Source organism: Phasianus colchicus, chromosome 7 (assembly GCF_987193195.1).
Source record: "Phasianus colchicus chromosome 7, bPhaCol1.hap1.1, whole genome shotgun sequence".
NCBI lineage: Eukaryota > Metazoa > Chordata > Aves > Galliformes > Phasianidae > Phasianus > Phasianus colchicus.
Genome location: NC_143442.1, coordinates 10,539,498 through 10,553,576, shown reverse-complemented (window position 1 = coordinate 10,553,576; position 14,079 = coordinate 10,539,498). Strand labels below are relative to the sequence as shown.

The 14,079-nt window shown below is 40.3% G+C and overlaps 1 protein-coding gene across 10 annotated transcripts in view; it reads right to left on the bottom strand.

The window, feature by feature from the left end:
- The window catches only part of SEMA5B (semaphorin 5B), a 248,524-nt gene that overhangs the window by 72,049 nt on the left and 162,396 nt on the right, over positions 1 to 14,079 (bottom strand). For all 10 annotated transcript variants that reach the window (XM_031590638.2, XM_090143666.1, XM_090143668.1 and 7 more), the window contains one exon: positions 2,983 to 3,045. In XM_031590638.2, the coding sequence (XP_031446498.1) occupies positions 2,983 to 3,045 (63 nt within the window). The remainder of the gene's footprint in view (positions 1 to 2,982; positions 3,046 to 14,079) is intronic.

The window sequence follows — 14,079 nt, the reverse complement described above, 5'->3', positions numbered from 1 at the left end:
AATTAAAGATCAAGGAACAAAAGGATTCTGTGTACAGCCTTGGACATTACTGCCCCAAATGAGCAACTGGGAAAAGTATTCAGTAGTCACAGTGACTGGGCAATTCTGCATGATCTCCTGTGACAGAAGAACTTGTGATACTGCTGGATATACAAGAAGAGAGAAGAGGTGGAAGACTATTTTAATCACATTCAGGCATTAGAGACTTACAAGGGAATACAGGTAAAAAATTGGAGTGTGCAGAAAGCAGACACAAAAAATATTCAAGGGTAGTGGAAAAATGACTTAGGGAAAGACTTGGAGAACTCAGCTTTTTATGTTACCAAAATGAGAAAGCCACTCAAAACTTGAGGCCAGATTCAAAGAAGAAATAAAGCGCATGCTGTTAACAGAGAATGTGACTGGTCATTCCAACAAGCCAGCAAACTGTGAAGTTGTCCCACTCACTTAAGACCTTATGGTCACAAATTTCTGCCTTCCTCAGGAAGGTACAGTAGCCAAATATTAGTTAGTGAGCTCAGTGCTGAAATAATCAGTTGAAATCTGCGGTCAGAACTATAAAGTGTCATAGAAAAGACCAAATAGTACCTTCTAGACTTAAATCTGGAAACCAGCTGTCTCATCTCCATTTTCTTTAGCCAATAGGTATTAAAATGTGGAGTGATAATCAGTAATTATATTCCTGTGATACGTACTTTGTAGCTTTTACTCTTGCACTTCTTATTTTACTTATGGTAAAGCTCTAGGCATTTCAGGAAGAGATTTTCTAAGCAGCGGGAAGAATTTGAATTAGATACCCAAGAGGCATAAGAAAAAGGCATTTTAATACACTAGGTAGCTTTGAAAACTTCACCTTAAAACACCTATTTTATTAAATGGGCAAAGAAAATGAACCAGTCATATAACTTATCCAAACTACACTGTGAATTAATATAGAAGCCAAAGGTCCTCGTTATTTCTAGCCTTTATCACCACATATCTAAGTGCCTGACAATCCTTAGTATATTTATCATCAAATCATCTGTGGTAGGTAGAAAACTGCCATTAGTCAAGTTTTGACAAAGCAGAGCTGAGGCTAATGGAGCTCCTCTTGTACCACCATCGCAAAGCATAAATAGAAACACTCACATTAGTGCTGCCCTCACTTGATGCATTTAACCAGCCAAGAGCAAAGATACTGGGTCAGAGCTGGACTTCTCAGCTGCAGTAGAGCTCACCACCAGCTAACTAGCTCTGGAGCTAGCACTGTCATCTCTCTACAGCATAGCAAGCAGTGAATGTGTAGACCCTCCAAGAGGGACTTGACCATGAACATACAGACTAGAGTAGGTACAGACTTGAGACATCTGAGTTTACTTAACTGCTGCAGAATTCTTCTGCCTTTCTTTTTTTTTTTTCATTAGCCATGAATTGTATGTCAAGAAGTGTCTAACAACCTGATTAATTATTTTTCCTCAGACCTGCACACCCCAGGTCCCTGCACCAACCAAATAATTTCAAGCTCTGGATCACAAGCAGCATAAACTCAGCTGTTTCAGGCCTCATCTTCAAGAAATATTTGGCAAAGTCTTTACAGTGTGCAGAGGCAGTAGCAGCAAAGATGCTCAGATCATTGCTTTCTTCCGGCATGACAGTAAAAATAATAAATTGAAATTATCCTAGAATTTGTTCAGTCAAGTGCATAGAGTCTCGTAAGGTTATATCTGGGGAGTGACAAAATAATTCTGGGTTATAAATTCAAATTCTTCAGGAACAATGGAATATGATCTAAGTCTCAAAAACTTTTACAATGGGGAAAAAAGAGCTAAGTCCTTTTGTAAGAGTATACATTTTAAAGTACAAAGACCAAAAATTTCTTCTGTCTTGGGTTTTCGATTTTTTAAATTCTGTCTACTTTCGGTGTTTTCCTAACAACCTATTTCTTTTCCATGGTGTTTTCCTATGTAACATAGACCTTAAACTCAGAAAGATGTAAACGTATTCCTTTTTTCCACAATTACATGAACCTCTTTGTTGCCCATCTTGCACAATTCAAGCTAGAATTTTCATGTATATACAGGCTAATACACTAATTGTATTAAGTTTATTATTAAAGAAAAAGCAGACAATGAAAGATCATATAATCCTGCATTTGAACAACTGAATTGGACTTGGCAGAACTCCAGATTTTGGGCAAGCTACACAATTGCCCTCTGCTTGATTGTCCAAGTCTATAGCAAAGATGATGCTTATGCTCTCATCCTTTGTCCAGCTCCTTTGATTTGGACATAAAGCTCTTTATGGCGTAGTATTTATGATAACAGGACACTCTCAATTGAGGCCTGAACAGTATCAACAGCAGATTTAAAAAATCACAGTATTTCCTCCTTTTATATATACAGTTTTGTCTTAGTTTCTCAGAAATGTGATAGAAGAAGACTTGGTCAGAAATGCTTGCAAACTCCAGATTTTGTTGTGTTGTGGGCAAAATTCTAGCTTTGAGCCACAGTTTAGCAGACAGCAACCAGCATCCTAAGGAGTTCTGTGATATTCCACATGAAGAGAACCGCAGTGTTCAAGCAGATTCAATTCTCACTTTCAAGTAAATTACACAAAGGTGAGCTCTTATGGCAGACAAATATCCAATACAAGCCCATGTGGCCAAATGTCATCAGCTCACTGCTGAGTACTGAAACTAAGCCAACCAAGCTCAGACCCTTCTGAAAGATATTACCCTGGACTTGCCCGCATTCTTCTCCTTGATATGTCACAAGTTGCGTCCTCTCCAGAAGTGATGTTACGTTTACATTTCATGTAGAGCAAGTCTAATAACTTGGATAGGGGGCCTTTAAAATGATCGCTCTATGGTACTCATGTACTTGGGGTCGTAAGTATTGAAGATTTACAAACTAAAGCTGGTGTCAGATGCTTCCTGTGTGGATTTCTAATGGAATAATGTAAATAAATTTACTCATACTATCCCTGTAGCAAAGCAAAACTTACCTCTGTTTTCCCTTTACTTTGACAGGACCTCCTGGTGTCTTCATCTGAACCCCATGCTGTTGCCTGAGAAACCAAAATGCACAGGTCACACAACATTGCCACAAACCACCAAATCTGGAGACTCCCAGCACAAAAGCAAGTATCTCCAGCTAATTTATACAGCCCAATTTACAAGCAGTGTGATGATGGTAAACATGCATCTCACTCCCACTGTGCTCACTGTGCACACAAATGACAAAAAGATGAAATGTCCAGAAGCAGAAGCAACTGGAATGTTAACAGGGGTAAGGCTTTGATTTACATGTAAATACAACTTCTGATTATCATTCAACTGGAAGGTCCAAGAGTCAAGTCCCATGAGCCCTCACCCCTTCTCAAAACACCGAAGACCACCAGCTTTCATCATCAAAAAAATGAAAACTTTCCCTATAGCAAAACCAAGTAGTCCTATACAGATATGGTGGACTCCTTAAATTTACCTTCAAGATTATCACCTTCAAAGTAATCCTGCAGTGAAGTGAGCAGGATCAAATGAGAATTGAGAGCTGATGGACAAAACCCAGAGAGACAGGAAGCGAGGAAAAGCTGGATAGTGATTTGTGGTGCCATAGAAGTGTAGTCAGATCCTGATGTGGAGTAAAGTGCTGAGAGCACTACTGACTGGGGACTGCAAGACCTCAACCATGAGCTGGTGGGATTCCCTGGCCAACCGTGACTAAAACCTTCACAAGGAAAGTCCAACAAAGGTGTGTCAGAACTTTCAGATTTAAAGAAATTCAGAAATAGACCCAATCATTCTATGCCCTCTGCAACTTTCATATCTTCAGTATTTTTTAAAAATAGTCCTAACAAATTCAAGCAGTTATTGTTAGCTGGAGGTGAAAATACATATAAGCATCTGTACTATACATAATACATTATTCTGCATACAAAAAATATAGCTCTGTTTCATAGAGAGAGGCCATACTTTCAAAGTTCAGATACAGATCTAAAGCTCCTCTAAAAGAGTCAGGATTTCTTCTTTTCCCCCAACACTCTCCAATCCATTACCAACACAGTAAATAGCTTCAAAGTTTGGCCCGGATCTGAACTCTTCTTGAACTTTCTCACTACAGCCAATATTTATTTATTTATTTTTAATACTGGGCTTCCTTAGAAATTGTCCTCTTGATACACAATAAATCCTACTTTTTGCAGGAGAAATAGAAGAGACTACTTAAGAAGAAAGAATGAATCAACCCCAAAAACTCGGTTCCATGAAGACATCTGTTCATAACCACAAGAAATACCACCACCCAGGAAATGCATTTACATACAACATTTGGAAAAGGGATACTTGTTCCACTTTCCAAAAAATGGCATCTTGTTCATTAGCTGAGCATCCCATTCCATTTGGCTTGGGGTAAGCCCTTGTAAGTACATGCAAAGATTTGGTGGGAGAAGAGATATTTCTCCGGGAGTCTCTTGGGAAATATCTCCCAAGCACTGCAGTCCAACTGGCTTTGAAGGCCAAAAGCTTGTGCCTGTAAAGTGTTTTTGTCAGAGCTGAAATAAGTCCTTACTGGAAAGGATCATTTAACCATATCCTGAGAGGGGATATGTCATCAGATGGGAAAGCTCACTTTGATAAGCCATGACAGAAGAGTAAGGAATTTTGACTGGCTACTGCCAAGAACCCTTGACATCTGTGAAACAACTGCACATTGGTGTTTTGATCTCTAGTCCCAATTCTGGCTCATATTCTCATCTATCCACTGTGGTTTTGGATCTCAGATCAATTTTTCAGGAGCATAATACAAAACAATTCCAGAAAAGAGACACCTTATTAGGTGACTTCTCTTTCCATTTCAAAAACAGGGACAGAGCACTCACCATTATACAGTTCATTTTTAACTTAACAGTTCTTGACAGGAAAAAATGAAAACAAAAATTGTTGGTTACTACAGAAATCAATGCTGCTTCTCTGCAAATACTCTGGGTCTTCTGGAACTGTAGTAAAGCTACAGAGACGAATCTGGCCTCCTAGGGGACACTTTGCTCTTCCTGCCAGACACCTGCACGCAGAGCTCTGAGGCACATTGTAAACATTGCTCATGTCAGAGCACTGATCCCCTCCAGCTATGTTTTTGGTGCCAAAACATTTTATTTTATTAGGCAACAGTGCCCTTCAGCCTTCTGAAGCACCACCTTGATGAGTCTTAGTGATAACAGAAGTTCTTGGTGATAGCCCAAATTATGGGAACATGTTGTTTGTGACTGCACCATTAGTCAGGGTGCACTTCATTAGAGCTAGGAAGATAATTAAGCAATATGGCAATTCAGAGCATATTTTACAAATCTCACACATCTTTGGTGGGGCAGGGAGAAACTAGTCGAAGGCTCAGTGACTTCAGTGACCTCTAGTGACTCAAAGAAAATATGTATGGCCCTGCAAAGCCGAACATCATGTCAATAATAAAAATATAATTGCAAGGCCAAGCAGCAAATATGTGTTTAAATAATTGCACTTCAGGGTACGAACGTGCACCAGCTAGCTGACATAATGCCTAGGCAAATCCTTCTGCCAGACTGCCCACACAACGGTACCCATGGCCTTTGGATTGGACCTGGTGAGAGGACCTGGGCAGACCCCTTCACATAAGCTTTCCAGCCTGGCTTGATTTCTTTACTTGATTGATCAGACACCTTTTCAGATCAGAATATGTCATCTCTGTTGTCCTGAGCTTTTCCCAGTGTAATGCTGGTGCTTTGCTTCCTGCATCTCACTCATTTGTTCAACCCTCTCCTTTGCAAATTACATTTACTTCCTCTTCCTGAGATTCATTTTGCCTCTAAATTAAACTACATCCTGCTCATTCACCGGAAATACCTTCAGAAAGATTTCTCATCTGGAGTACACCTGTGTGCACCCAGTGATGCAGATACCTGCTTACACTCGCGCACGACCAAGTACTCTAAGGGATGCTTTGTTCCTTTGCCTTTTTACCTAATCTTAATGCTTCTCAGTAGCCAGCTTTTTTTGCACACTGACTTCGCTGCCTTCCCCTCCTTTCCTCATCTTCCTCAATAAACCAAATTTATATTATTTCTTCTTGCTGATGAAAGCTACCTCTGCACTCTTGGCTGATGTACAAGATGTAACCACCGAGCATCTTTGGTCACCCAGCTGTGTCATTATCCTGAATTTATGATTCATTTTCTCATGGCCTGGGCCATTTAAATTTCCCAGCTCCAGAAAGGTTATCTGGAATTATTTTTGTACATCCTGCCCATCCAAAGCAGTAGAATGGAAAACTCTGGACCGATTTAGCAAAAAAAAAAATTCACAGCATGGGTCATGGAAAACAGTGCCTAGATGAAGATATGACAAAGCTGGCAGCAAGACTACATACAAGTGCAGGTTAGTATGCACTTTCTCCTAGCTGCTTCCTACCTGTCTCATGCTTAAGCAACCAAGTGAATACATTTTTCCAAAAGAAATGCAGCTTCTAACAGTGCTCCCAGCTACTTTGAGGACCTCATTTACAATCACAGGGACCAAGTGCTGAATGGAAGAACATCAGATTCACATGACATGCGAGTGAAACAACCAGCTCAGGACTGCAGCTGTTGTGTAAGTCAAGAGCAATGCAAACCCTGAGCAGGACTGCCCAGCCATCTGTGCACATAGGCAACTTTGTCCCTGAACTGAAAATGCAATTAATGTGCCTTCCATTCAGCATAGTTTCATGGACTTGAGCTCTATGCAGGCTGATTTTCCAAAAAAGGAAATAGAATGAGAGTCACATAACCACGTGTACATGGTCTAACACTGGCCAACAAGAAAATTAACAGAAATGGGCAACAGTGGCTAAAGCTCAGTGCATATTTAAGCATTCAAATGCCACAGTGAAGCAGAGAAAGAAAGAGTTAATGGCTCTTCTAATTATAAGCATCACAGTTTGTTCCCAGTTCAGACTGAAGATCAACAGTAATCTAGAAATTCTAGCTCATCTTGTGCTGTCAAATCAGTTATTCAGCACACACTGCTGAGAGAAGCTTTCTAGATGCATTTATTTAATTACCTGCATATCCCTGTGTTGGCATCCAAAGTACCTGTCTGTCACTAGCAAATCCTGTTATCAATAGTTACGTGCATTCTCAAATGCTGATGTGAAAATCTCCTTGACTTCTATGGACCAGCTTTTACGTTCAGGCCAGCAATTTATAATTATTTAGAGCACCACATATGAATTTAATAGATTAAGCATACACTAATCCCTGCACTGTACTTGCACAAGACAGATTGCTAGGTTATTTTTTTTGTGCAAAAGCAGCCCCAAATCTCTACTTTAAAACTAGAAACTGAAGACTGGATGAGAACAGGTTACTTCCATATTTATTGGGCAAATTAAACCCATTCTTAATTTCTAAACTCCCTTAATACAAACCTATCCATCTGTTACCAACCTCACTTCCATTAAGTAAGTGCTCTGTACAAGCTTCTGGCAGCCTTGCATGCCTGAGGTCAGACCCAGAATCATGCTGTTCTCTCCTATTAGTGGGGGAAAAAAGTGTAATACAAACATACACATTGTGTATGCTTGGAAGGAGATGAACAAACAAGTACAGGATTACTGCAAAAAAGCAAGAGCTGTGAGAAGCCTAGCATTTTTTACAAGGTGGTGAGTTCCTCAGGTTCCTGCTAACATCAGCAAATGCCAAAGCAGCACTGCATGTCCCAGCTCCAGCCTGCGGGGACTGCAGGCAGCAGGAGCTCCCATTTCTATCATCCCTCTGCAGCGCACACAGGAGGCTCTTCAATCTGCCTGAGGAGCAAGAGGTGATTTCAGCTCTCTGCTTGTGCCATGCAGGGCACCCTGGGCAGAGCCTGCTAGTCACATCACTCTTTGCTGAGTTATACATGAGGAAGGAGGGTAAGAGGTGCTGTGAGATGACAGTTATTGTGTACTGGAGACCAGAGCTGGCAGAACCATTTCTTTTTCCTTGTATTTATTTACATCATTCTTTCCAGTAACTGTACAAGGCACTACTATGTTCACAGAAATGTACCTCTGGAAAAAAAAACAAAAACAAAAACAAAACAAAACAACAAAAAAACAACCTTGCTTCAAAAGCAGCTCCTGTAGTCCTTATACTATACAAGCCTTCAGTTCCTGAGTTTCTCATTTTATTTGCTTCTGTCCTATTAAATCCTCAGTTTCTCATTGGAAATTGTTCTTTGACCAGCTCATCTCACAGCGAGGTGTGGAAACTTCTCCAAATCTGGAGAGAGAGGAAAATGGAGGGACCATATTTCTGCACTGCAGTTAATGCTGCCAATTTCAGTGGATGTAAAGCACATATTTAAATACATACCCTAGTTGACCAGTTTAGTTAATCACTTACTTAAGAACTTTGCTAAATTAGGATTCAGGCTGAGTTGTTTATGTTGTGACAACTCCAGGACAACTTTATTGCCCTACTTGTTGCCAGCCTCATCCTTTTCATCTATACCGATACACACATTATATCTCTAAAATACAACGCACAGATTTCTTGTTGATAATGACAAAAGCATTTAGTAAGTTTATTTCTATGTTTCTATGTACCTTGCAATCTCCACACAGGACAGTGCCAGTATAAATCTACCCTTTCCCAGGCAAATTCTACAGTATTTAAAAAAAATTGCTAAGAATTAGGTCTTCTAGCACTAAAAAGAAAATATTCTCTGGAAAACAGTTCTAACGACTGTGTCCAGAAAATCCATGAAAAGGCTCTTGTTTAACTGAGGTTTTTCTATTAAGCATATTGCAAACACATTTCCATCATTTTATTTACTTCTGTCCTATTAAATTCTCCAGAACTTCCCCATAAAGACTTGCTGCCTTGGTCTACAAGTGGACAGCTAAACTCCTTTTTGAAGCATTGTCTTTTGTCTCTCAAGGACAAGGCACATTTACACTGCTCCACAAACAATAACTTACTGAAATCCAACTTCTTAATAACGGAGCACAGGAGCTTAATACCCTGGAGGCCCTTTCTGAAGTTCCAACACAGGTAATTTATTAAAACTGTGATAAACATGTCTGAGAAACAGATAGCTAATACCAAAAGGACATAATGGCAAGCGTCACTAAGTAGTTCTGCACTATGCACATTGCAAGGCACTGCTGTGTGCAGTGACAGGTGTGAGGGATGATCGCAGGATTCGGTCAATTTGTTTGGGGGGGGAGGGAGGAATGTGCATGAAGGGAATTGTTTTGTGTTTTATCAAATTATTAATTGATTTTCCTTAAGTGATCTCAGCTGTAAAACTCAAGCTGTAAGTTTCATGTAAACAAAGTGCCCGTCATGCACACTAACAGGCAGGCCTGGCTGCATGCGCTGCTGGAGGGCTGGGCTGCCAGTCAGCTGGGAAAGCCTCAAAATGGCGCACGCACAAGATGGAGGCTGGCAAACATGCACGAGCAGTTCCACTTTGGTCAGTTTAATCTCTGAACTGGAACTCTTCTCTATAAGCAAACGCCAGCCTCTTGCTATCCTATCTCTGCACCTAAGGCCATGGAGGGGGAACGCTGTCAGTTGCTTTGAGTTCTTGAATGGCTAATGCTACCAATTCCCCTCTCCCAGCTTCACAATTCTTTGTTATTCACTTGTACTACAGGAGCACGTAGAGGCATGGACTGAGATGGTGACCTTATATTTCTAGGCAATATACAGGCATGCTGTGGGAAAGAATTTCTATCTGAAAGCACTTACAAGCTAAGCAGGCAACACAGACGCATGGGAGGAAGGGAAAATCACAAGCATGGAGAGGTCAACTGACTAGGAAAAGCCACTGAGCACGTCAGAGACAGAGCTGAGCACCAAACTTTGCTTTCTTAGGGACTAAAACTTCCCTGTGTAGCACAAAATGAGTTCTTGATAGCATTTTTTCACTAATATCACAGTGTGCACCCACTGAATCAGTGCTGTGCAGACAGTAGGTGCAGAGATGAGCACCATGCCATGCATCCAGTCATCTTTTTTCTGACATTTCAGGGAAGGCCATAGTCTGACACACAAAACCAGAACTGATCTTTGGTGGCTCCAACTTCCGCTTGTACTGCAGGAGATTCCATTAAACAGTGTCAGGACCATAAATTCAGCCTCCCCTCCCTCTGCAGTGTCAGGAAGGAATTTACAACTCTGGACTGTGCATTTCCTTATCTAGAAGGAGTATTATATGAGGCTTAACAGATCATAGTTTCTACAGCACACTAAGATGGAAAGCACTATACAAGTATTTATTATGAAAGAAAACTGTCTGAAGTTTCAGTAAACATTTCATACCAAGTACTAAAATGGAAATATATTTTGCAAGATAAACAACAAATATAGTGACATCCAGGTTTCAACCTGCTGTTTGCAGCCTCTTGTGAATATTAGTGTACAAAGGACAGCTTATAACAGAGCAGCCATCTCAACCCTGGGGAGGTACAGTCACATTCAAACTCAAGTTTGAAGCAAGTGGATTGACTCTCTGGTGCTTTAAGCATAGTTTCAGCAACCCTAGTTTAAATCATTTGTAACTGAATGCTGAATCCCACAAAGAGGAGACTTTGAGATTTTTTTAGATTTGCCATCCACATTTGCAGTTTTCAGAGTAGTTGGTCTCAGGACTCCCTGTGTAAGCCTGTGTATAGCTGCAGCATAATCTTGCCAAAATGTGTTATAAGCATAATGAGAGGCATTAGGCAGCAGTGGACAGCAGTGCACAAAAGTGGTCAGGAGAAAAAATGGAGCATGACCACACAACAGGGAAAGGTCTCAGCTAGCTGAGACTCATTTTGAGGGTTTTGTAACCATTTCATTTATCAAGGATGAGATTCGTCTGAGGCACAAAAGGAACACTTGGGAGAAAGCAAGATGAGAAGGCATACGTAACTGAGGGGAAGAGAGACGCTGGCTTCATGAGCTAATTCAAAGTGAGGTTAGCCTCTTATAGGAAGTGATAAGCAGACCTGTGAAATGCCCATAAATTTAATACAAACATTAAAGCAGCACACCAAGGATACAGTCCAAAGAAAGGGGAATCAGCGTATGGGTACAAAGACACAGGTGACCCACTGACACCAGTTGCTAACAGTGTGAGTTAAAGGATGCTACGCCTGGACCAAAAGGCTCATGGAAGCAAGGAATGATGCCCTGATTACAGGCTTTAGCAACAGATTAGATAGCTGTATACTGTCCATAACAGAAAAGGAAGAAGGAATACATGCTCTGCTGTGGCTGTGTGCTGAGCTTATGCTGACAACTACATATTTGTGCAACAATGTTAGATGAACATGCCAAGATCTTATTTTGGAAGAAAGATACAGCTATGGAGAACAGAGATAAAAATGGCACTGGATTTCTGTTTCCACTATCTATCTAGTTGTTTATATTTTTATCATTCCATGTAAAGAAAAATGTCAGTCTATGGCAACAAATTCATTTTGCTGATGATCTACTTCACATTGCTTAAAAGTTCTTAACATGGCAGTGATGCATTGCAAGTACAGCATGGGAATACTCACCTTCTCTTTTGAAAACTTAATCCATTGGATATTACTATTGCCTTTAAGCATGCAAAATTATGGATAGGGTCAAATGCAAGCAGACAGTCTTAGTTAACTGGGACATTTGGCATGGAAAGTGAAAAAAAAGAACTTAAAGTTCTCATCTGTGGCCAGTCTAAAATGAATGACAACACCCAGAACTGGAAAGCAGCACAGATGATGTTAGGGAAGGATGGCTTACATTGTTTCCTATTACTCGAGATCAAAAGCATACAGAAACTGAGACAAGGCTGTTAGTATACTGAGTAATTAACATTCACAATGGAATTTGGTTTCTTGCCATGTCACATTCAGTTTATCACTTATGACAACAAACGTTACTAAATATACTGGAGAATACAAAGACATAAGATTACATGATAAATCAATAAAATAATTAAATAAAGAAGTTAAAAATACACTCAGACAAAAACAATTAAAGAAGAATTCCACCACAGTTGAGCACAAGTCAGGAATATATATATGGCCAATGCACATGCAGGTGTGGTTGGACTGGCCAGGTGGGCACTACACAGCATTCCTTCTTACATCTCCAGCACTATTCTGTCAATAGGTTTTTCTATTTTTTCTATTTTTTTTTTTTTTCTTTCAGTAGCCACCAACAAGGTACAACAAGATTTTTCTAAGAAACCAGCAAATGAACAGAGTCACAGCAATGGTCACCCTCAGTAAAATGAAGGCAGTTCTTCCTTTGAGGCCCCTCTACTGCCAAAAGATGTCCATCCCCACCCCTTTATGTTCTTCGGCAGAGTCGCCATTCAGAACTAAATCCCTCCTTCCTTTTTGTGGGCTCCACTGATGGATGTGACAAGACTTCTAAGCAGACCCCTCTTAATGTTTTGCACAATGATTTCTGGAATACAGGGTTCAAAAACCCTTCCAATGGACCAGCCCATATTCAGTACAAAATCAATTTACCATGGCTATAGTCTTCTTTGTGCTTCTCCATCAAGCAAGGCAATCTTATTCGCCTTCATTTTTCTGCTCTGGATTTCCTCACCATTGTGTCTCTTTGAGGCTCACTGCTATGTAGAGATGTTAAGGGTTCTCCAATACACAAGCTCTTATTTTTTTCGGCTTCTAAGACAAACTGGACAAATCCTGCACAGCCAACTGAGTGCATTTTCATACATCCACGTTAAGAGTCCTGCTAGGAAAGGTAATCTCCCTATATATGCTTCAAAACAAAAATATAATCATTTAAAGCAGAAGTGAAACCTCTCTGCATTACCAGCTTTCTAAAATAAGTTGGGAAGATCTTGCATTCTTTATTCCTCTCCAGTTTACATCACTGAATATACTTGTTCAGAATTTACTCCTCTGCTTTGAGTAGGAGAAAAATAAGTTTGAGGAAATGACCCAGCTGGATCTGGTCAAAATTATGCTGAGATTCAGGAATCAAAATCAGCACACTGTGCAGTATTTAAGGGACTATTGAAGAACTCAGGATACCATTTTCGCTGTTCTGTGCCTCTGGTTTTTCTTTAGGTAATCACATCTATTGCATTAGGGGAGGTCTAATACTCTTTCACATAACAAACACTGCAATATATTCTCATTAAAATTGTATAAGAGGTTGAGCACAGGTTGAGTCCTGTCTTGGCCTGAAAAAAGGGGGCAGTGTGCAATTAAACAAATAAAATGTGCATGTGATTCAGCTTATCCTATCAACATTCTTTTCTGGTTGTGCACTTAAGCTTGCTGTAGTGCAACCAAAAGTGGGAGAAAAAAAGGCACTGGAAATCTTTAATTAAGTGAAAGATGCATTAAGACCAAAGGAAAGTTTTGTGATTACTTTAATTAGCCAGGGCCAGTTTCATGCAAGCCAGAGAGAAAGTTTTGCAAGGCGCAGTGAAAAGAGATCCCACCTGAGCCTGAGTCGCATGAGGACCAGAAGAGAAAACAAAGTTTCCATCCTGCTCTTCTCTATTTCAAACAATAGATTCTGAGCTTCAAGAATATGGAGAAAACAAATTCTAAATCCTCAGCTAAAAAAAATATAGAGGGAGTGTTTATACTTCATTCAATTCAGCAGACATATCTGAATTTCCATTTCTTTTGCATATCTGGAGAAAGGATCTACACTACTGTTCCTAGATGGCAGGATATTGACATGCACAGTGGTAGCACACAGAAAACTCAACTGCACTCTCTAAGCATTTCTGCTCACAGTTAACTGGCAATCCTTGCCCCAATGAGCCTCAACCCTCAGGTAAGCGTGAAAGACATCAGGGAGCTGCAAAAGCCAGGCAGAAAGAAGAGAAGGAAGCAGCGAGATGACCGATACTTGCAGTCAGGGATCACACAAGGTACACAGGCAAGTGTGATGTGGATTTTCCAGGGGAAGGTTTTGACAACACACTTAGATTTTGACCTTTTGACTCTCTGGCTTCTGGTTTGGTGCTCACAATCAGAGCCTGTCAGAAAATACAACTTTTGATAAATCAGTAATAACCAAGAATAAGAAGGAACCTTTCAGACATTGCCAGACTGGGCTGAGAGAGGAAGCCAGTGA